Source organism: Berghia stephanieae, chromosome 1 (genome assembly GCF_034508935.2).
Source record: "Berghia stephanieae isolate SIO BIC M18660-M18661 chromosome 1, UCSD_Bste_1.3, whole genome shotgun sequence".
NCBI classification, from domain to species: domain Eukaryota; kingdom Metazoa; phylum Mollusca; class Gastropoda; order Nudibranchia; family Aeolidiidae; genus Berghia; species Berghia stephanieae.
This window is the reverse complement of record NC_088360.1, coordinates 38157939-38182667: the sequence shown is the minus strand read 5'-3', so window position 1 is coordinate 38182667 and position 24729 is coordinate 38157939. Positions and strand designations below refer to the sequence as shown.

General features: G+C 36.5%; 1 protein-coding gene across 7 annotated transcripts in view; it reads left to right on the top strand.

Moving 5' to 3' along the window:
• The window catches only part of LOC144973899 (uncharacterized), a 47802-nt gene extending 42658 nt beyond the window's left edge, over positions 1 to 5144 (top strand). For 5 of the 7 annotated variants that reach the window (XM_078916813.1, XM_078916793.1, XM_078916798.1 and 2 more), the window contains one exon: positions 1853 to 5138. In XM_078916813.1, the coding sequence (XP_078772939.1) occupies positions 1853 to 4191 (2339 nt within the window). In that variant the 3' untranslated portion in view covers positions 4192 to 5138. Of the gene's footprint in view, positions 1 to 1852 lie in introns of all 7 variants that reach the window. The other 2 variants (XM_078916804.1, XM_078916817.1) reach the window with 1 other exon arrangement.
• Positions 5145 to 24729: the final 19585 nt, after the last annotated feature.

The following is a 24729-nucleotide window of genomic DNA, read 5'->3' as shown; positions in this document are numbered from 1 at the left end:
GTTAAGAAATAAATGAAATTATTTTTATGACATAAGTTTAAAAAAACTAACTGTGGTCAGAGTACCATAATGATGTAACATATGTGCAAATTGTGATCAATCATTCTCATCATTTATGCGGGTGGTTGGATGGGAGCATCACCCTTGTATCATATACCTATGATGTTCGCATGGGTGTACGATCCGATAGTGATGTCGTTTCTTCTTCTCTTTACTAGCCTATCCTGCTTCTTTGGTTTGTGATTGTATTTTTGACAGGGGATATTTTTTTTCCTGTAAATCCTCTGCCTGTTTGTTCTTGGTTATTTATAATTTAGCTTATGATATCTTTAGGTTATGATTTTGATTGACATTTGTACTATTTTTGTTAGATTGCTTGTTTTGTTTTGTTTCAGCGGTCTCTCATATAACCTCAATTGTGTTGGAAGAGACCTAAAGCAACAAACAAACAAAAAAAAAATCATCATTTATTGTGCTTATTCAAGAAGACTGGTAACCTTAGATTAATTCAACAATTGTATAGCGGATTATAAATACTGATAAACATAAGTGATTTTACTTAATTTATTTTATCTTGTAAGTTTATTAGTGGTTATTACACCAATCTGTCAAACATCCACCAAGACATTTTTCAATTGGACCAAATAATAGCATTATCAAAAATATTGCCAATTACTATTCATACTATATTTTGTTTCTATGAGTGTGCCAAGTCAGTAAATCATTGACAAAAATATGCAATTCAAAAGAAAGTTGTATTTATTTTCTTTGTTTCAAAAGCCGTATATCATGCATTTTATTAGTAATATTTCATGTCATGTTTATTTGCTCAGAATAAAACCAAGCTAAGAAATTGAGGTTTACGGTTGACATGAGGGTGTTTGATTTCAAAATATACTTTTCCATTACGTTTTTCATTTGTTATATTTATAGATGTTTGCCCTGGATTTAGTGCTTTACTTACACTTACAAGTAAATGTTTTATTTCGTAATGATGTGACATGAATCGTCACTGTAAATAATATTGTCCTTAATCTAACATTTCAACAGAAACTTTTGAAAATTATTCTTATGGTCTTATGGCTTCTTACTATACTTTTAAAATTTGAAGGGATTTTGTTTGAACATTTGAATATTTATATAATTTTTTAAAGCAATTATTAAGTTGTAATGTACAACTGATGAATTATTGAATTGCTTTACCATATTATGCTATTTTATTTGGATGAACATGCTTTTCCACAAGTCCAGATATATACATGCCTTTTTTTTTTTACATCAGTAAATTCCAGCCACTTTATAGATATTTTACTCAAAGTCACATTCAGACAGAATCATAAAACTACATTTTCATAAATATAGATGAAAAGAGAGGAAAATGAGAGGAAAATGAATAACTTATTTTATGACAAGCCATTTCTGATTACCATATCATTATGTATCTACATTTCCAATTTTTGAAAATAGTTCACAGCCATTGTTGTAGAATGAGGGATACCAATTGTCATATTATTAACAGAAGTATCTACAAATTGGAATTTAAGATGGACTTACTTAAACTACGACTACGATCATAGCTCATCTCACTCACAGTGATAATAAAACAATAAAACTATTACTTTCCTCATTTGTTTAATTAACAAATCTATTGTGATATATTGTGCATAACTTAAGTGGGAATATGATTATTTAATGATTTTACAGAAATTTGTGGAATGATGATTTGTTTCAATTCTAAAAGATAAAAGAAAATATAAGCCTCAGTGTTTAGGTCAGCCAGAGCAGTCTTAAAAAAATTAGTTATGTATGTAAAAATTCGTTTTTATTATTTTTCCTTTTCCTCTTGTTTCAGTGACAACAGCCAATATGTTGAATGTTGCAACATCTAAAAGTGCCGTGCCTAAGTCTGCTTCTGCCCCAGCTGTATCCAAAGAAGCATCAACTGTGTCTTCCTCTTCTCCCGTCATCCCCAGCTCCCTATCAGCTCCCACTGCAATGTCTGCCAACACGGAAGTCTCAGACTCTAAAACAGGGGAGATCAAAGTGGATATTGAGGATACTGCAGCAATGGTCGTTGCATCAACTATCACTATTACAAAGAAAGGACGGTTGCATGAATCACACTCTACTGGAGATTTATTAGAAGATTCTGGTGGTTTAGATGGTCATGAAGGGGAAAGATATACATCAGATTTGTTAACAGGGAAAAAGAAACCCCATTCACAGAAATTAGAAAACATCAAATTTCTTACAAGAGCACCTAGTGTAGATGAAGTTACAAACATCATGGATGAGTTGATTATTAAAGGTGTTGGGATTTCTCCATTGTCCTCTCCAGGCCAGGCTAGTGCTAGTTCTCCATTGTCTGCATCATCCCCAATGCCATCACCAAAATTTTTTCAACAAAGCCCCAAAATTGAGACTGCACCTAAGTTAGATGATACTGATATTAAAAAAGTAGAAAAACCACCCTCACCACTGCCAACAGCAATCACTACCACAAAGGCAACACTTGTGTCTAGTTCTGAAGATAAAAAGGATGTGCAGCAAACTCAAGAAGATTCAGAACCTGTTTGGGTAAAGGCTTCAGTTGAAATGAGCAAAGAAGTAAAATCATCTGTTCAAAGCCAATGTAAGATAGCATCATCTAGGAAATCTATCCTAGAGGAGATTCCAATTCCAACAGTGAGCAAACCTCGCCGTCGACTTGGCACATCTGATTGGGGTTCTGCAGATGGTGATGAAGATGACCCAGTCCCTCCAGTGACAATACCAGCCAGTCCCACCATTAAAAGACGAGAGATTCCTTCAACCTCCAAGTTACCTTCCAGTCCAGGAACTACTCGTGCTTCCACTTCTTCCTCTGGAGTGAAAGCATCATCAGAAAAGATTGACAATAGAGCTGACCGGTTTAGAAAGGAACAGAGAAAGCTTGTCTCAGCAATAAAGTCTACCAGTAGTTCTCGTCCAAGTTCTTGTGGGGATGATGCACCATCTGCAGCTGTTGTAGTAGGTAGTAAAGAAGGAGTTGAGTCATCAAGTGTTACAAGGACTGAAGTCCTCACTGGGGGTTGTGCCATGGCTAGCCAGTCTGTGACAAGAATGGAGGAGCTTGCCGAGTCATTGAAAGAAACTAAAATAATTGGAAAAACAACTTCTGTCAAGGGTGAGATCAAAAGTAGTAAAACTGTAGTTACCAGTTCCTCGAGGGTTCAAAGTAAGAGTGTTGGTTCATCATCACCAGTGACAAGAGTATCTAGCTCTGGTTTTGGAAGTGGGAAAATATCAGAAAATGCCAGTCCAAGAGTTATTGGAAGTGGCCCATCAAGTCCCAGTAAACTGGGTAGTGCTGCAAGCAGTAGTGGAAATGTTAGAGGTAGTACAGGGACTTCATCAGGCTTGCTCAAAAAGTCTTTTAGTACCTGCTCATCACCATGTAATACCTCATCATCATCATTGTCAAGTTCTGGTAAGGTGATGACATCAACGAAAACGGGAATGATAAAAGCTCAAACCACATCAGTTTCAGTCTCTACTTCTGCTTCCTCCTCAAAACGAGCTGTGTTAAGTTCCTCTAGGACAACATCAACTACAATGTCAGCAACAAGAATATCATCACTGTCTGATGATATGGCAAACAATCATCCTGCATCCAAATCACCATCAACAATAACAAAGGGAAGATCATCAGTACCTGAAGCTCAACTTGCTCGATCAAAAAAAAGTGACAATGATCCTCCCTCATCTCCTGTAACTTCAACTTCTTCCTCTACACAAGTTAAAACTACTGTCTCAGCAGCAACTACAAAACCTAGATTGAAGCACAAATCTGGAGAGCATTCATCGATGACACCATCACAATCAACATCATCATTGGCATCACCAGCATCATCCCCCAATAGACCTACTAAGCCCATTGCCAAAAAACCTGCAGCAAGTTCATCTGGGATTGGAGTGGGTGGAGCGTCAGTTCCGGGCAGTCCAAGGCACACAGCATCATCAACTCCATCTCCAAAAGCAAAATCAGCACAACTGCTAACTGTTTCATCCTCTTCGTCTTCATCATCATTATCATCTTCTCCTGTTCCTGCTGAATCACCTAGCCAAACTAAATCAACATCAGAAACGGCTGCAGCATCATCACCTTCAGCTGGCAAATTATCAACAGACAGAACTCCTCGATTTGTGTGAGAGTGTCAAGGGTGGATTAAAAGTGACATTTGGCACCACTGTATATTAGTTTGAAAAGACAATGTATTGAAATAATCTGAAAATCCTGACAGTTATGAAAATTAATCAGTGGATTATTCGTGCAATCATTGTGTAAATGATGCTTTGAGACAGTCAACATTTTCTCAGAAATGGATTGAAATTCCCCAAATCTCTATGATCAGTGTAGGATTGTTAAAACAATTAAGACATTTTTTTTAAGCTAATAAAATCCTGTTGATTTTTTAAAATTTTATTGAAAACTTCTATATTTATAGGTTTTACCACTGTATTTGAAGAACTCCTGTGGTGGTATTATCTTTAATTGTTTGTTAACTAATCCAAATTTCAAACCTAGTCGATTGGTTCAAGAATTATTTCCTCCATCAAATTAATGTCAGTAGCTGATTTCAGAAATCCCTTTTAAGATCAATGCAGTCAGTCCAATGAATATACAATTTAACACTCATTGATAGATATTTAGGATATGAATAGAATTTATATATAATAATATAGTGTGATATTTTTAATAACAGAAAAAAAATATATCCTCCCCCTCCCACCCCCCCCCCCCCCCCCCCCCAAAAAAAAAAAACCCCAGAAAAAAAAGCAAAAACAATACACCATCATAGATATATGTATCATTTGTCATTTTACCTTACATATATTTTGGACTCTTTTGAATCCTCTATAGTCGTGTAGACCAATTTGTCTGTTGGCTGGAAATAGGGAAATGAAATCAATACTTAATTCTATACATGATATTGAAAAGTGAATGAATTACCATTTGGTTTCTTCTCTATATTTTTGCTTTTAAAAAAATAAAAATTGCATGAAATAATAACTTTTCAATCGACCAAAACAGGTAGTTGACTGAACTAATGAAGGAATGGTGAAAGATAAAATGTTTATTTGATATTTAAAAAAAAAAAAAATCATGTAAAAAATATTAGTGGCGTTAAATCCTACTTCAGATGACAGTTTAGAATATGAAATTAAAAATGAATGTTATAGATACATTTCTTTAATTAGTGTCCATCTGCATCTGATTGGAAATCAGTGTGATTAAAACGGCCATAAAATCTAAAGCAAACACCGCTATTTGCATATAAGTGTTTTTATATTGAAACCATTGAGATCTATTCACCTTTATTCTTAATGTTTGAAATTTTAAATAAAATTCTTTTGTTTGCAATGATGCAGACCTTTGAGAGGCCTTTTAACACTGATTGAAGTTTTCTTGTGCAGAACTCGTCTCCTTTTTAATTTTTTTTTTTTTAAAGAATAGAAATCACAAGAAGCACATGTTATGATTTGATAACAATTCTATAACCTACAATTTGGATCCTCTGATCATGTTAGTTGTGTATCCTTGCCCAAGTATTTATTTTTAATATCACCTGATGTAAATTTTATTTTAAAAGCTTAAGAATGAAATGTTTTAACTGGCATGTTGAAATTGTGTAGAGCAAATGCTTTTTTATCAATAAGAGAGAGAGAGAGAGGGAGGGGAATGGAAGAGAGAGAGAGAGAGAGAGAGGTAACATTTGCTATGTCAAGAGAAAAAAGGGAAGAACATAGAATACTTTACTATCGATCCCTTATCGCTTACTTTCAACCAAAAATTATTTCTTTGTTTTATCGCATTTATATCGCTAACTTTATAGTTCTGTTTTATTCAAAGATCTGTGATGTCTGCTTAAAATTATATATATATATATAGATATATATACAAATATATATACTTTAGTGAAACTTTCTTCTATTCGTGTGTCTCTATTTATAAATTCTTTTATTGACCAAAAACAAAATCTTTTACTATTTTAGTGACAGTTTTAAATTTGAAATGGAGTAGCATTTATATTTTCCTCCATGACCATATCTCAAGTTTGCATAGGAAAAGGGGAAAAAAAGGCTTCCTGCACTAAATAGTTTGTTACTGTCTATTTGTTATGATTTATTATTTATTTATCATGAAAAATATGTCTTGCTTAAGTTATTACGCATGTTAGCATATTTCTTCGATCTGAATTAAATGTATATTTTTGTGAAAAGAATTGTGAAGTAGATTATTGCATTATTATAGAATTGTTTTCGATTCCATTCTATCAAATACTATATCAATGTTCTTTACTTATACAGTCAAGTTTGACTCTTGGTATAGTTCCTTTTTAAAAATAATTCTTTTTTTCTTCTATCCTCTAATATCTGTGGTCCCTTGTCTTTTTTTTTTTTTTGTGTGTGTTTTATCTTTTGAGGTTTCTGATGTTTTTGTTTCTAAGTAAAGTTTATTATATGTCTGAAAATTTGATGCCAAATTTATAAAATTCAAATCATCTGTTGCTGAGATAGGAACATTTAAAGAGCAAAGTGTATAAAAGCCTAGTTTTGAGAATATCGACTTTAAAATTGATATATCTGTTTCAATCACAGATGAATTCACAACAAAGGTGACTCCTTCGATAAAGGCATAAACATGTGGAGAGTTGAATTTGGCATTACTTTAAAATATACATTAAATAGTGTGCATACAAAATTTCTAAATAACCTAATTATTATTTTTGCCATTATTGATCTGTAAAATACGTCTTTGATTTGAATTAATCAAAACAAGTAAAAAAGAAATGTGAGTACTCAACAATGCAATCATTTATTGCTTAAAGTATGTGTGATGTTAAAAGAAAGGTCTGAAATAATAAATTTAATAAATATAAATATTCTGTATATTTAATTAATGAAATATAATTTCAAATGCCAATAGTCTAAAATCAATCCTTTTTGATGCAGATTATTCTCAAGTACAGTTTTTAAAGTGCATGGAACTGTTTCTTTTTTAAAGAAAGAAAAAGAGAGGGAGAGAGGCATTGGTGGATTCAAGGAAGCATTTATTTCAAAATAAGTCAAACGATCCTCTAAAAGTTATTCACCATTAACCAATTGGAAAAACATTGACCACTGAGATTAAAAATTTTAAAAATTAAGACTCCTAGTCAAATCATATATACAATTATCTGTATTTGCTCATCTGTTCATGAACAATGAAAGTAAGAACATGAGTGTTGTATTGAATGCATATAAACACACAAAAACACTTCGGACAGTTTGAGAATCACTTGACCACACAAAGCGCTTAAACAATGGTATTGACCATGAAGGGCTTTATATGATCAGCTGGACCAACCAATCAGGAGTGGGCATTTGTTTTGTTCGTAAGGGAAGGCTTATCTTTGTGGACAATTTTTAATATTCTTTCTTGATTAAACCATGAAATGCTTCAACCCCTTATGCGTTTACCAAGAGAGAAAAAGTCACTCCTTTTATCTTTAGTTGAACAAGCAAGTGAGTTTTATAGTGACTTGGAAAAGATGGATTTCAAGGGGAAAGTTGTCTCAATTGTTAATGTCTTACGGAAAGTTGCATTTTAAAGATTGTGATTTACACAACTTTTGCTCAACATTTATGTTAAATCAATGTTTTCATAAATTGTAGTTTCTGAAAATGCCAAAATTTCAAATTCCACAATTTTGACCATTTCCACCTCTACACCATTTTTCCTTATTTTCATAATCAAGAAATGATACAGCTTCTGGCTGGCCAGGAGGGTGGGGACTCAAAATTGATTACCCGTAGATATTTACAAACTTCACATTTTGATCATTTGCCTAACTTAGCCAAGAACCCAAATTCCTATCTTTCTTCATTCTATTGCTTAGACTCGTAATCAGGAAGCACATGACAAATTATAAAGAGTTTGACCCCTTCTCAACTCTCATGTTTTTAGGGATTCAACCATCAAAAGCTCTTATATAATCTTCTCATGATAATGTTTGTTGCTGTATGACATGAATATGACATAGAACCCATTAAATGGTTAATTCAAGACAGCAAAGGAACAGCAAATAACTGGAAGTTACAGACAGCTGTTTTAGACAAAGTTAAGATACACGAGGTAATTAATGATAATGCATACTCCTGTGTTCACTTTGTTATAGTGTTATGATATCAGGATAATTTAATTTATATCGTATGATTTTACAGATGCACTTAATTTAATGTTTTGTTGTCGTAAGGTGTTAAGTCTACAAGTTGTCCTGTAACAATATGCATTATTTTTTTAACCATCAAAAATGACACATGATTTAATGATTTGTATAATTATCTTTAATAACAAAAAAAAAATAAAAAAAATATGTGATGAGTATAATATGTAAATATTTCTATTGTGCCTAATTTTTTCATTATATGATATGAGAGGTGCCAATAAGTATGAAAAATACTCGTATACAAGCCCTTCCATGTTACTTTACACACATCCCTCACTCCTTCCCGTAAATACAACTTAACTCATGGAAACTCGAAAGAGAGTCAAACATCCTTAGAATGGCCTATCTGTCATTGAAGAGTTTAAGAATATTTGATTACAATTGTTTAAAAACAGAAACAAAGTAAAATTGGAGGGAACAAAACGGAAGATACTGTTACCAATGATAAAACAAAGTTGGCATCTCTGTGATAAAAAAGCAGAAGACTAGTTTGCTTATATGATATAAAGTGCCAATTCTCACTAAATGTCAGTGAGTATGTGATAACTATTTTATTGTATTATAAATTAACAAATTATTCTTATGAAAATTAATGTCTAATCAGCTTTATCAAAAAAAAAAAAAAGCAAAAAAAAAAAAGCAAGATTTAATTTCTTTTTTTATAAAGTATATCAGAATTGATTTCTCTTTTTTTGTCATCTCATTTCTAGTCAACCATTGGACTAAATTCATTTTGTGCTTGCTTATCCATTCAGGCATTTTACGCTTTTAAAAAAATGTTAAGTCTCTTTTTTGTTTTTGAAACTTTTATTTCAAAGTCATCACTGTTGTTGAGCACTATTTTTTGATGTGAACTTAACTTAGTGTGATAGGCCTCTACTTAACTCCACTATTTAAAATGTGTTATTTTTAATTAATGATTTTATTTTAAAAATTTAGACTGTTAATGAAGACTTATAATCAATATAGTGAAGCGAAATGTGGCATAAATATATATGAAAATTGTCCCCTATGCTATAAATGGCCTCCCTCCTCCCTCCCGTCTTATCTCACACGTATTCCTTTTGCTGAATGTTTTTTGTTTTTTTTTTCTTGTTTTTTTTCCTCATTTCACCATAACATGATTTTAAACTTTTACTCCTGTTCTGACTCGAGTAAAAAAAGAAATACTCGCGTAATCTGAGTTGTGTTGTGACCAAGTGTGTGATAGACTAGCCTTTTAAACTCTATGTTAGATCTAATTTCTTTTATTTATGTTGTGTTTTTTTTTTGTATTAGTTTTTTTTTTAAACTAAAGCATACCAGCATTGCATTGGCATCAATTAACCGTTACCATATTTTTTACTGATATTTACATAAATATCATTTTTTTGTTTGTTATAATAATGCGACTTAAAGACATGGAAGATTAATTTAAGGATGTGCATTTCACAATTCTTTCATTAATACCCAAGTTGGCATTGAGGAGCCACATTTTCATCTCTTACAAGATAAGTTTTCTTGATAGACGCCCACTTTTTACTCATATGCTTTCATACGCTTACAGAAAAAAATTAATTTCTGTCATTCCTTAAAGCCAGGTACTCAGTCTCACAGGGTTAAGTAAAGTAATGTGCATCAAGTGCCTTCTCCAGTCATTGAGTCTAAGCTTTTGACAACTGTGAGTTTAATTTTCCCATAGAGGTTTGGTAATCTATAGCATTGATGGCTCAGCAGTGACCGGATATGTGACTGATCACAAATCTTTGGTTATGGGGTTGTGTCTTTTACACAAATTAACAAACTCAAATAAGGTGTGAAGAAGCACTTGGCTAAAGCCAGTTAAGGGTATTGTAAGAATGCTTACACAAGTAAGGATGTACATGCAACTTGCACAATATGAAATATAAATTTTATTTTATATGGCATGCTGGGGGAATAAATCAAGCATTTTGAAACGCATTGAGAGAATAAATCTGTGGAAAAGCACTTAATAAAAGGTCATATTGATTTATTATTTTATTATGGCTTATTGTCTGTTGAGTTTTTATTATTGCCTTTTCTTGGACTAGTGCATGAATGATAAATGTTAATGCAAACGACCATTCTCATCCCTGTCGGTTGATAGTAAATAATAACCATCCTTACTTACAAATATTGTGCAATAAATCTTTTTCCCTTCGACATAGCGGGTGGTTGGATGGGAGCATCACCCTTGAATCATATACCTATGATGTTCGCATGGGTGTATGATCCGATAGTGATGTCGTTTCTTCTTCTCTTTACTAGCCTATCCTGCTTCTTTGGTTTGTGATTGTATTTTTGACAGGGGATATTTTTTTTTCTGTAAATCTTCTGCCTGTTTGTTCTTGGTTATTTATAATTTAGCTTATGATATCTTTAGGTTATGATTTTGATTTACATTTGTACTATCTTTGTTAGATTGCTTGTTTTTTTGTTTCAGCGGTCTCTCATATAACCTCAATTGTGTTGGAAGAGACCTAAAGCAACAAACAAACAAACAAACAAAAACCCTTCGACATATTTATACAATTCTATTTTGGTCATAAAATCACTACTTAATATTTGGGTTGTGCGAAAGGCTGATGAGGCTACTGGTATGGTCTCTTTCATCCCCATATGTCCAAGATCCTTTTCTATGTGGCTCTCTTTCCTTGTCCTAACTTGACGCCTCTGGATACTTACCTTTGCCTGACCAGAGCAGTCAGATACTCTCTCTCTCTCTCTCTCTCTCTTCTCTCTCTCTCTCTCTCTCTCTCTCTCTGGGTGGGGATCCTGACCTCCCATAGTGGGCAGGGAGGTACATGCTGTGTCTTCTATCCCCCATACCCGTTTTCCAATTGTTTCCTGTCATTATCTTGGAATGAGATTTCATAGTTTTGTCCTGATCATTGCCGGAGTTCCTTGGCTGGGAGGGAAACAGTCGAATGTATAGTTATAGTTTTGGGAGATGATATTTTTTTCCTTGTAAATCATCTCTCTGTTATGCATTGTATTATGTTTAGTTTACATATTATATTATATGACTGGTAAACATTTGAGTGTATTCCTTTTAGTTAGGACCTGTGCTTGTGTCTGGATGAGACTTTTAGGTGATCTCAAACTAAGTACTATGGCGGTGTGCTCTTGGAATCTACATCTGTTGCCTATTTGAACCAATTCCCCTTTGTCTTACCTTTTCTTTTGTGCTTTAATTGTAGTTCTAGAACTTTTTACTATCCCATTTTCTTCATTTTTACTGGCGCTGATATGACCTTAATGTGTTGCAAGCGCCGTAAAACCCTTAAAAACAAACAAAACAAATCTCTCTCTCTCTCTCTCTCTCTCTCTCTCTCTCTCTCCTTTTTTTTTTTTTAAATTTTTTTTGAGGTGACATGTTTTTTATCATAATAATCGCCCATAAGAAAGTATTTATCCTTTTGATTTCTCCCATGTCTTCTAGTTTAGTTTTAATTTTAAAAATATTGTACTTTTTAAACATTCGAGTCTTTCCATCATTGTGGGATCCTGTTTTGTTTTTTTGTGTGTGGGACTAGATGAGACTTTAAGGTAATATCAATTAGGCACATGGATGGAATACTTGTGGAATCTTCTGCTCCCGGTTTTAACCAGCCCCCTTTGTCTTTCATTTTTTTTTTTTTTTTATGCTTTTAACTTCAGGTCTGTAACTTGTCCTTTATAATTCTCTATTTTGCTGGCATTGAAAATATAAATGTGGCGCGAGCACAGTAAAACCCCTAAAAATCAGCTAATGGTTTGTAAAAAGTTGTTGTCTGTCTTTATCCAGGAACGAGGCAATTTAGTTTCTTTTTATAAGCCCTTTCTCTTTAAACTATGTTGCATCGGTGAAATACAAACATGTCTTTTTGTATTTATTAGTGAATTTTTTTCCAACAAATACATTGCTGTCTCTGGATTGAATGCTGTGGTCTTTGGACTTTATGTCGTTAGTGTTGATTATTATCAATTGATGATGTGATTGTGACAGCTAATGTTTCATTTTGAAAGTGTACCAGATTTACCCGAACTTCAAATGAATTTGAGACTTCAATTCCATTTTAGGCATGTTTCCAAAAGTTTGAGACATGAAGTGTGATTACTTATAAAATAGATATACATGAATGTATGAGTACAAAAAATAATGAGGAAAAATGATAATAGAAATGTAAGAAAGTTGTTGACATAATATATCATTGATAATATTATAAAAATTATTTGTCATATATTCTAGGTTTCGTATCTTTGCAATATGCTATATTTACTCCTTCACTTTTGTTGAGGAGGCCAGAAATCTCACAACAATTTGTCGTCATGTATTGCTTATTACGTAGTTGCATTGTAGTAATGTGGAACAAGAATTTAAACATAGAGGCCTAGAGTAGTCTGTGTTTAACATGTGTCATCTTTTGCAATTTTGTTTCAGAACTGGAACTGCATTGCTATTTTTGCTTTTTTATGTGACAAAAATGAAATCCTAAATATTAGTCAAATTGAATTTATTCAGTTAAATGTCATTATTATTATTATTATTATTATTATTATTATTATTATTATTATTATTATTATTATTATTATTATTATTATTATTATTATTATTATTATTATTATTATTGTGGAATGGCGTCGATTTTCATTTCATTAATATGTTTTTTACCTTATTAAATAGTGTATTATATTTATACAAGACGTGTACAGCAAGTGTGTTTATACTAACATTTTATACCAGTAAGCAATAAAGCATTTACATATATATTGCGATGAATGTTTTGTTATGTCTGTTTTGGAGTTTGCTGGCTGTTTTCATTGTCCCTTGAATATGAATGAGTCCTAAACTGAAATGAGATCATTCGCTCTTACTGCGTCTTCTATCCCCCTATATCTGTTTTCCAACTTGCTTTCTGTCTTTGTCTTGGAATGAGATTACTTGGTTTTGTCCTGGTCCTGGCCAGATGCCCTGGTTGAGAGGGAAACAGTCAAATGTATAGTTAGTTTTGGGAGATAAGATTTTTTTCCTTGTAAATCATCTCTCTGTTATGCACTGTATTAATTTTTTTCTTTATATTATAATATATGATTTGTAAAACATTTGAGTGTATTCCTCTTAGTAGGGACCTGTGCTTGTGTCTGGATGAGACTTTTAACAACAAGATATGAAGTGAATAGAAAAGTGCCAGAAGACAATAGAGAATAAAAATTTTTCGCGGCGGTGGTGGGGTTTGAACCTGCGACCTTATTGGTACGACAACTCCGCCTGGCAGGTGAGAGCGTGGCTCTACCGTGTGAGCTATCCACGAACACAAAAATATTCGTTTCAAACTCAAAGTCATTACTAGATCCCTCTCTCACCCACTTCTTGAGACCGCCGATTCGTTCGTACACCACCATCGCGAATAATTTTGACCAGCAGTTAAGCTTAATAGCCAATATTCTCAACACAAACATATAACATAGAAACGATTGAGACATTGAGTATGCTCCGGTGTATGGGGTGAATTTTTAATTCAGAAAAGTGAGTGGAGCAGGCACTTATGTTGGTAACAACAAGATATGAAGTGAATAGAAAAGTGCCAGAAGACAATAGAGAATAAAAATTTTTCGCGGCGGTGGTGGGGTTTGAACCTGCGACCTTATTGGTACGACAACTCCGCCTGGCAGGTGAGAGCGTGGCTCTACCGTGTGAGCTATCCACGAACACAAAAATATTCGTTTCAAACTCAAAGTCATTACTAGATCCCTCTCTCACCCACTTCTTGAGACCGCCGATTCGTTCGTACACCACCATCGCGAATAATTTGACCAGCAGTTAAGCTTAATAGCCAATATTCTCAACACAAACATATAACATAGAAACGATTGAGACATTGAGTATGCTCCGGTGTATGGGGTGAATTTTTAATTCAGAAAAGTGAGTGGAGCAGGCACTTATGTTGGTAACAACAAGATATGAAGTGAATAGAAAAGTGCCAGAAGACAATAGAGAATAAAAATTTTTCGCGGCGGTGGTGGGGTTTGAACCTGCGACCTTATTGGTACGACAACTCCGCCTGGCAGGTGAGAGCGTGGCTCTACCGTGTGAGCTATCCACGAACACAAAAATATTCGTTTCAAACTCAAAGTCATTACTAGATCCCTCTCTCACCCACTTCTTGAGACCGCCGATTCGTTCGTAACCACCATCGCGAATAATTTTGACCAGCAGTTAAGCTTAATAGCCAATATTCTCAACACAAACATATAACATAGAAACGATTGAGACATTGAGTATGCTCCGGTGTATGGGGTGAATTTTTAATTCAGAAAAGTGAGTGGAGCAGGCACTTATGTTGGTAACAACAAGATATGAAGTGAATAGAAAAGTGCCAGAAGACAATAGAGAATAAAAATTTTTCGCGGCGGTGGTGTGGGTTTGAAACCTAGCGACCTTAGGCTACGACACCGTGGCAGTGAGAGCGTGGTCTACCGTGAGAGCTATCCACGAACACAAAATGTGTTCGTGGATAGCTCACACGGTAGAGCACGCTCTCACCTGCCAGGCGAGTTGTCGTACCAATAAGGTCGCAGTTCAAACCCCACCACCGCCGCGAAAAATTTTTATTCTCTATTGTCTTCTGGCACTTTTCTATTCACTTCATATCTTGTTGTTACCAACATAAGTGCCTGCTCCACTCACTTTTCTGAATTAAAAATTCACCCCATACACCGGAGCATACTCAATGTCTCAATCGTTTCTATGTTATATGTTTGTGTTGAGAATATTGGCTATTAAGCTTAACTGCTGGTCAAAATTATTCGCGATGGTGGTGTACGAACGAATCGGCGGTCTCAAGAAGTGGGTGAGAGAGGGATCTAGTAATGACTTTGAGTTTGAAACGAATATTTTTGTGTTCGTGGATAGCTCACACGGTAGAGCCACGCTCTCACCTGCCAGGCGGAGTTGTCGTACCAATAAGGTCGCAGGTTCAAACCCCACCACCGCCGCGAAAAATTTTTATTCTCTATTGTCTTCTGGCACTTTTCTACTCACTTCATATCTTGTTGTTACCAACATAAGTGCCTGCTCCACTCACTTTTCTGAATTAAAATTCACCCCATACACCGGAGCATACTCAATGTCTCAATCGTTTCTATTTATATGTTTGTGATGAGAATATTTGCTATTAAGCTTAACTGCTGGTCAAAATTATTCGCGATGGTGGTGTACGAACGAATCGGCGGTCTCAAGAAGTGGGTGAGAGAGGGATCTAGTAATGACTTTGAGTTTGAAACGAATATTTTTGTGTTCGTGGATAGCTCACACGGTAGAGCCACGCTCTCACCTGCCAGGCGGAGTTGTCGTACCAATAAGGTCGCAGGTTCAAACCCCACCACCGCCGCGAAAAATTTTTATTCTCTATTGTCTTCTGGCACTTTTCTATTCACTTCATATCTTGTTGTTACCAACATAAGTGCCTGCTCCACTCACTTTTCTGAATTAAAAATTCACCCCATACACCGGAGCATACTCAATGTCTCAATCGTTTCTATGTTATATGTTTGTGTTGAGAATATTGGCTATTAAGCTTAACTGCTGGTCAAAATTATTCGCGATGGTGGTGTACGAACGAATCGGCGGTCTCAAGAAGTGGGTGAGAGAGGGATCTAGTAATGACTTTGAGTTTGAAACGAATATTTTTGTGTTCGTGGATAGCTCACACGGTAGAGCCACGCTCTCACCTGCCAGGCGGAGTTGTCGTACCAATAAGGTCGCAGGTTCAAACCCCACCACCGCCGCGAAAAATTTTTATTCTCTATTGTCTTCTGGCACTTTTCTATTCACTTCATATCTTGTTGTTACCAACATAAGTGCCTGCTCCACTCACTTTTCTGAATTAAAAATTCACCCCATACACCGGAGCATACTCAATGTCTCAATCGTTTCTATGTTATATGTTTGTGTTGAGAATATTGGCTATTAAGCTTAACTGCTGGTCAAAATTATTCGCGATGGTGGTGTACGAACGAATCGGCGGTCTCAAGAAGTGGGTGAGAGAGGGATCTAGTAATGACTTTGAGTTTGAAACGAATATTTTTGTGTTCGTGGATAGCTCACACGGTAGAGCCACGCTCTCACCTGCCAGGCGGAGTTGTCGTACCAATAAGGTCGCAGGTTCAAACCCCACCACCGCCGCGAAAAATTTTTATTCTCTATTGTCTTCTGGCACTTTTCTATTCACTTCATATCTTGTTGTTACCAACATAAGTGCCTGCTCCACTCACTTTTCTGAATTAAAAATTCACCCCATACACCGGAGCATACTCAATGTCTCAATCGTTTCTATGTTATATGTTTGTGTTGAGAATATTGGCTATTAAGCTTAACTGCTGGTCAAAATTATTCGCGATGGTGGTGTACGAACGAATCGGCGGTCTCAAGAAGTGGGTGAGAGAGGGATCTAGTAATGACTTTGAGTTTGAAACGAATATTTTTGTGTTCGTGGATAGCTCACACGGTAGAGCCACGCTCTCACCTGCCAGGCGGAGTTGTCGTACCAATAAGGTCGCAGGTTCAAACCCCACCACCGCCGCGAAAAATTTTTATTCTCTATTGTCTTCTGGCACTTTTCTATTCACTTCATATCTTGTTGTTACCAACATAAGTGCCTGCTCCACTCACTTTTCTGGATGAGACTTTTAGTGATCTCAAACTAAGTACTTTGATAGTGTGCTCTTGGAATCTACACCTGTTTCTTATTTGAACCAATTCCCCTTTGTCGTAGCTTTTCTTAGGTGCTTTAATTGTAATTCTAGAACTTTCTACTATCCCATTTTCTTCCTTTTTACTGGCGCTGATATGACCTTAATGTGTTACAAGTGCCGTAAAACCCTTAAAAACAAACAAAGCAAACAAGATTATTCGCTCATGGAAACAGAAAACTGAAAGACTCAAACCATTTTTATTCGTCCACACAATATTACACAGGTCTAATAGCGGGCAGGGAGGTAGATACTGTCTTTTATCCCCTTATATATGTTTTCCAACATGCTTTCTGTCTTTGTCTTGGAATGAGATTACTTGGTTTTGTCCTGGCCCTGTTCCTGGGTGGGGATCCTGACCTCCCATAGCGGGCAGGGAGGTACATACTGTGTCTTCTATCCCCCTATATCTGTTATCCAACATGCTTTCTGTCTTTGTCTCGGAATGAGATTACTTGGTTTTGTCCTGGCACTGGCCGGAATCCTGGCTGGGAGGGAAACAGTCAAATGCATAGTTATTGTTTTGGGAGATGATATTTTTTTCCTTGTAAATCATCTCTCTGTTATGTATTATTATTTTTATTTTGAATGTATAATGTAGGCATTTGAGTGTGTTCCTCTTTGTTGGATTTTGTGCTTGTGTTAGATGAGACTTGTAGATGATTTCAAACTAAGTACATTGGTGGTATGCTCTTGGAATCTACATCTGATCCCTATTTATTCTCAATTCCCCTTTGTCTTACTTTCTCTTGGGTGCTTTAACTGTAATTCTAGAACTTTTTACTATCCCATTTTCTTCCTTTTTACTGGCGCTGATATAACCTAAATGTGTTGCAAGCGCCGTAAAACCCTTAAAAACAAAACAAAACTGGCCCTGTTCGGCTGGGAGGGAAACAGTCAAATGCATAGTTATTGTTTTGGGAGATGATATTTTTTTCCTTGTAAATCATCTCTCTGTTATGTATTATTATTTGTTATTTTTAATGTATAATGTAAGCATTTGAGTGTATTCCTCTTTGTTCGATTTTGTGCTTGTGTCTGGATGAGACTTATAGGTGATCTCAAACTAAGTACATTGGTGGTATGCTCTTGGAATCTACATCTGATTCCTATTTGTTCCTAGTTCCCCTTTGTCTTACTTTTTCTCGGGTGCTTTAATTGTAATTCCAGAACTTTCTACTATCCCATTTTCTTCCTTTTTACTGGCGCTGATATAACTTAAATGTGTTGCAAACACCGTAAAACCCTTAAAAACAAAAACAAACACAGATCTAGCCGTTTCTGTCGTACACCGACAACTCCCATGGTGGGCAGGGAGGTACTTGCTGTGTCTTCTATCCCCCTGTATATGTTTTCCAATTGCTTTCTGTCTTTGTCTTGGAATGAGATTACTTATTTTTGTTATGAACCTGGCCTGAGTCCTTGGCTGGGAGGGAAACAGACGAATGTATAGTAACAGTTTTTGGAGATGATAGTTTTTTCCTCGTAACATCTCTCTGTTCTGCACTGTTATTTTTTTATTTTTAACATATGCTTTGTAAACATTTGAGTGTATTCATCTTAGTGGGATCTTGTGCCGGTGTCTGGGTGAGACTTTTAGGTGATCTCAAATTAAGAACAGGGATAGTGTGCTCTTTGAATCTAAATCTGTAGCCTATTTGAACAATTCCCCTTTGTCTTACTTGCTCTTCAAGTCGTTTTAATTGTAAATCAAGAATGTCTTTACTATCCAATTTTCTTCCTTTTTACTGGCTTTGATATGACTTAAACTTAAATGTGTTTCAAGCGCCGCAAAACCCTTAAAAACAAAAACCACAAAAAACAATAAGGATGGGTAGTGGGTGAACTCTTAGCAGAGGAGAACGTTGGCCCTGAGCCTTTTGAATCTTCATTAGTCCACAGTCTTGCCACGTATGTACCTCTTTTATTCCTTTCGGGGCGAGATCCTTTGACCTCCCATAGTGGGCAGGAGGTCACTTGCTGTGCCTATCCCTTTACATCTGTTTTCCGAGTTGCTCCGTCTTTGTCTTGGAATAGGATTGCTTTGTTTTGTCCCGGCCTTTGCTGGAGTCCTTAGCTTAGAGGGAAACAGAAATGTTTAGCATTCGTTTTGGGAGATGATTTTTTTCCTTGTATATCATCTCTCTGTTATGCATTTAGTTGTGTTTTCTGTTGTGGATGTATTCTATCAACATTTGAGTGTACCCCTCTCAAGGGGATCCTGTGCTGGTTTCTGGATGAGACTTTTTAAGTGATCTAAAACGAAGTACACTGATAGTGTGCTCTTGGAATCTAAATATAACCCCATTTGTACCATTCCCCTTTGTCTTACTCTCTTCTTGTGTACGTTAAATTGTAAATCCACATAGAATGTTTTTTGTTTTGTTTTTTACTATCCCATTTTCTTCATTTTTACTGGCGCTGAAATGACTTAAATGTGTCGCAAGCGTCGTAAAACCCTTAAAAACAACAAAACATACAGTAGAAGGAGGCTAAAGAATGACTGCCCATAGACGACACACCTGATCAATGAACATGGGCTAATCGTCATCATAATATGTGACCCGCCGTCTCAAAGGGGTATTACGTCATGATAGACTAGGCGATGGAAATCGAATTTTTAGCGACATATATGAAATTTGGGGTTGGTTTCTTTTCCTCGTGGTAAAGTAAAAGTACAATAATTTTTACAAGATATGAAGTGAGTAGAAAAGTGACAGAAGACAATAGAGAATAAAAAATTTTTTCGCGGCGGTGGTGGGGTTTGAACCTGCGACCTTTTTGGTACGACAACTCCGCCTGGCAGGTGAGAGCGTGGCTCTACCGTGTGAGCTATCCACGAACACATAAATATTCGTTTCAAACTCAAAGTCATTTCTAGATCCCTCTCTCACCCACTTCTTGAGATCGCCGATTCGTTCGCCACCATCGCGAAGTAATTTTGACCAGCAGTTAAGCTTAATAGCCAATATTCTCATCACAAACATATAACATAGAAACGATTGAGACATTGAGTATGCTCCGGTGTATGGGGTGAATTTTTAATTCAGAAAAGTGAGTGGAGCAGGCACTTATGTTGGTAACAACAAGATATGAAGTGAGTAGAAAAGTGCCAGAAGACAATAGAGAATAAAATTTTTTTTTTTTTTTCGCGGCGGTGGGGGGGTTTGAACCTGCGACCTTATTGGTACGACAACTCCGCCTGGCAGGTGAGAGCGTGGCTCTACCGTGTGAGCTATCCACGAACACATAAATATTCGTTTCAAACCCAAAGTCATTTCTAGATCCCTCTCTCACCCACTTCTTGAGATCGCCGATTCGTTCGCCACCATCGCGAAGTAATTTTGACCAGCAGTTAAGCTTAATAGCCAATATTCTCATCACAAACATATAACATAGAAACGATTGAGACATTGAGTATGCTCCGGTGTATGGGGTGAATTTTTAATTCAGAAAAGTGAGTGGAGCAGGCACTTATGTTGGTAACAACAAGATATGAAGTGAGTAGAAAAGTGCCAGAAGACAATAGAGAATAAACATTTTTTTCGCGGCGGTGGTGGGGTTTGAACCTGCGACCTTATTGGTACGACAACTCCGCCTGGCAGGTGAGAGCGTGGCTCTACCGTGTGAGCTATCCACGAACACATAAATATTCGTTTCAAACCCAAAGTCATTTCTAGATCCCTCTCTCACCCACTTCTTGAGATCGCCGATTCGTTCGCCACCATCGCGAAGTAATTTTGACCAGCAGTTAAGCTTAATAGCCAATATTCTCATCACAAACATATAACATAGAAACGATTGAGACATTGAGTATGCTCCGGTGTATGGGGTGAATTTTTAATTCAGAAAAGTGAGTGGAGCAGGCACTTATGTTGGTAACAACAAGATATGAAGTGAGTAGAAAAGTGCCAGAAGACAATAGAGAATAAACATTTTTTTCGCGGCGGTGGTGGGGTTTGAACCTGCGACCTTATTGGTACGACAACTCCGCCTGGCAGGTGAGAGCGTGGCTCTACCGTGTGAGCTATCCACGAACACATAAATATTCGTTTCAAACCCAAAGTCATTTCTAGATCCCTCTCTCACCCACTTCTTGAGATCGCCGATTCGTTCGCCACCATCGCGAAGTAATTTTGACCAGCAGTTAAGCTTAATAGCCAATATTCTCATCACAAACATATAACATAGAAACGATTGAGACATTGAGTATGCTCCGGTGTATGGGGTGAATTTTTAATTCAGAAAAGTGAGTGGAGCAGGCACTTATGTTGGTAACAACAAGATATGAAGTGAGTAGAAATCTGAATTAAAAATTCACCCCATACACCGGAGCATACTCAATGTCTCAATCGTTTCTATGTTATATGTTTGTGATGAGAATATTGGCTATTAAGCTTAACTGCTGGTCAAAATTACTTCGCCATGGTGGCGAACGAATCGGCGATCTCAAGAAGTGGGTGAGAGAGGGATCTAGAAATGACTTTGGGTTTGAAACGAATATTTATGTGTTCGTGGATAGCTCACACGGTAGAGCCACGCTCTCACCTGCCAGGCGGAGTTGTCGTACCAATAAGGTCGCAGGTTCAAACCCCACCACCGCCGCGAAAAAATTTTTTATTCTCTATTGTCTTCTGGCACTTTTCTACTCACTTCATATCTTGTTGTTACCAACATAAGTGCCTGCTCCACTCACTTTTCTGAATTAAAAATTCACCCCATACACCGGAGCATACTCAATGTCTCAATCGTTTCTATGTTATATGTTTGTGATGAGAATATTGGCTATTAAGCTTAACTGCTGGTCAAAATTACTTCGCGATGGTGGCGAACGAATCGGCGATCTCAAGAAGTGGGTGAGAGAGGGATCTAGAAATGACTTTGGGTTTGAAACGAATATTTATGTGTTCGTGGATAGCTCACACGGTAGAGCCACGCTCTCACCTGCCAGGCGGAGTTGTCGTACCAATAAGGTCGCAGGTTCAAACCCCACCACCGCCGCGAAAAAAATTTTATTCTCTATTGTCTTCTGGCACTTTTCTACTCACTTCATATCTTGTTGTTACCAACATAAGTGCCTGCTCCACTCACTTTTCTGAATTAAAAATTCACCCCATACACCGGAGCATACTCAATGTCTCAATCGTTTCTATGTTATATGTTTGTGATGAGAATATTGGCTATTAAGCTTAACTGCTGGTCAAAATTACTTCGCGATGGTGGCGAACGAATCGGCGATCTCAAGAAGTGGGTGAGAGAGGGATCTAGAAATGACTTTGGGTTTGAAACGAATATTTATGTGTTCGTGGATAGCTCACACGGTAGAGCCACGCTCTCACCTGCCAGGCGGAGTTGTCGTACCAATAAGGTCGCAGGTTCAAACCCCACCACCGCCGCGAAAAAAATTTTTATTCTCTATTGTCTTCTGGCACTTTTCTACTCACTTCATATCTAATAATTTTTACATTGCAAAAGACCCAAAGTTCGTATTTCTTACCATTTTAATTCTAAATTCACTTGTCAAAGTCTGAGTCACCCCGACATAATACCGCTTTGAGATGGTAGGCCACATATGTCATATTCTCTGACACACGTCACTTATCCACCTCTTTTCTATGATCTTGGTTCCATGTCTCCATGCTCTCTTCTCACCTTTGGAGCCAAAGTAAAATGGCAACCAGCTTTCTACGTTTCTAATTGGCTCGGGTGGCTCAGCAGTTCAGTCTCTCGTCCTGTCACAGAAGTCCAGCAATGTTAAACACGGTCAGTGACCGGATGGGTGACAGTGTTCTTAGAAAATTTTGATCCCGATGTTGTGCCCTTGGGTAAGGCACTTAACACACATTACCCAACTCGGCTCGGGTGTAAATGAGCAGAACATGGCTATAAGCAGCTGTGGACATTGTAAGAGTGTTGGTACAAAAAATTCGCAAAAGCGGCGACTGATACTGCATGAAATGGATAATATATGGTTCCATATGGCCTGATGGGGAAATAAACGAAACATTGTTAAGTGAATTGAGCATGGTAAAACTGTAGATGCTCTATGTAAATGTTCATATTTATTTACGATAACTATGGGAAAAAATCCTCCATTTTGTAAGGTCAAGAGGACGATATGTTAATAAGACCATTAACCCAAATGAGCGCCGCTGGCAAGATAAACTTCCTTCTAACTGCAGAGTTCAAACGCTGTGACAGCATTATACTATAGATAGAATGCGCTTGGCCAAGGAGTTCACAACATTGCCATCCGGAAGTATAACGGACCAACACACAAACTCTGTGTAACCATGAACTTTTATAGTCTGGTTAATACAGTTTAGTGAGAACAACTCACAAACGCGGATGGCAAAAACAATAACAAAGGCCTGAGTGACGTCATCTGCATACTATCTATATGTCATTATCTTTTACTGGGATAAAAATAGATTTTTTAAAATATACACATCTGCAGGATGTATAAGCAGATTCTAAGGATTCCGGGACCTAATTATCCCCGCTCTATTAGCCCAATAGAGCGGGGATTAAATGATCTTTATTGACGACCAGCATATATTTAGACTGGAAAGTAAGATGCCATAACTCTGAAACCAGAAGTTCGTTAACACAAAGGTATGTATTCAGCCCCTCCGGAAAGAGTGGTTTAAACTTCCAAAGAGATTGGAACTTCGAACCAGTTTTTTTACACCATTCTTTTGCTCCCTGTTGCTATAGAGGGCGACAGAAAATCTTGGGGCACCCCAGCCTGTCATTGGAATATGGGTCTTTTGCAATGTAAAAATACGCTTTTTTTTTCTTCTATGAGAGGTGACTTTTCTTTTGTAAATTATCTCTCTGTTATATTCGTGATCAATCCCTTCAAAACGGTATTATATTGGAAAAGGTTACCCTGTCAATATTACTGAAATGAGGTGATGGGTCACATATTTGTGTTTATCTATTTTATGTTTAGTATTTATTGAATATGTTCTGTTGGGTGGTAATCCACATGCATTTTCATTTTCGGCAAATATCCAAGTGAGGCGATGAATTTGGTCTCACTCCCTGTTCTCCCTTAATCAAAATTTATCGTCATACTTTTTGTGACGTTATAAAGCCCCGAGTGTGTTTCAAGTGTCGTTAAATATCTAAAATCAAAACAAACAAATCCCAAAATGGAACATTCTACCAACATTTTGTTTCGTACTGCTTTGGGGTGTGGAGGATGAGTAACGAGTATATATAGTATAAAGATCTGAACAAGTGTGTATGAAAGGCGCCAGACAAAGCAGGAAAGAATAATAGAAGAAAAAATCATCACAAAAAATCAGTCTACCTCGACTGGGGATCGAACCTCAGACATTCTGATTACCGGTCAGACGTGCTACCATTACACCACAGAGGCTCCCGATAGTTGGGAATTTTTTTAATACAACTTTTTTCTTCACAACGGTACGCGGTTTACGCTGTGAACCCTCGCTTGCATCAAACAACACATAAATTGAACACGCGAGGACGAGGACGAAGACATTAAGATAATCAGAAGGTCTCAGGTTCGATCCCCAGTCGAGGTAGATTGATTTTTTGGGATAGTTTTTTTCGTCTATTTTTCTTTCTTGCTTTGTCTGGCACCTTTCATACACACTTGTTCAGATCTTTATCTTATACTGGTGCCTGCTCCTTATTTTCTTTAATTTGTTGAGTATATATATCATCGGTATGAGTGAGTGTGCTTGTTACGGTTGATGTGTGTTTTGTGTGT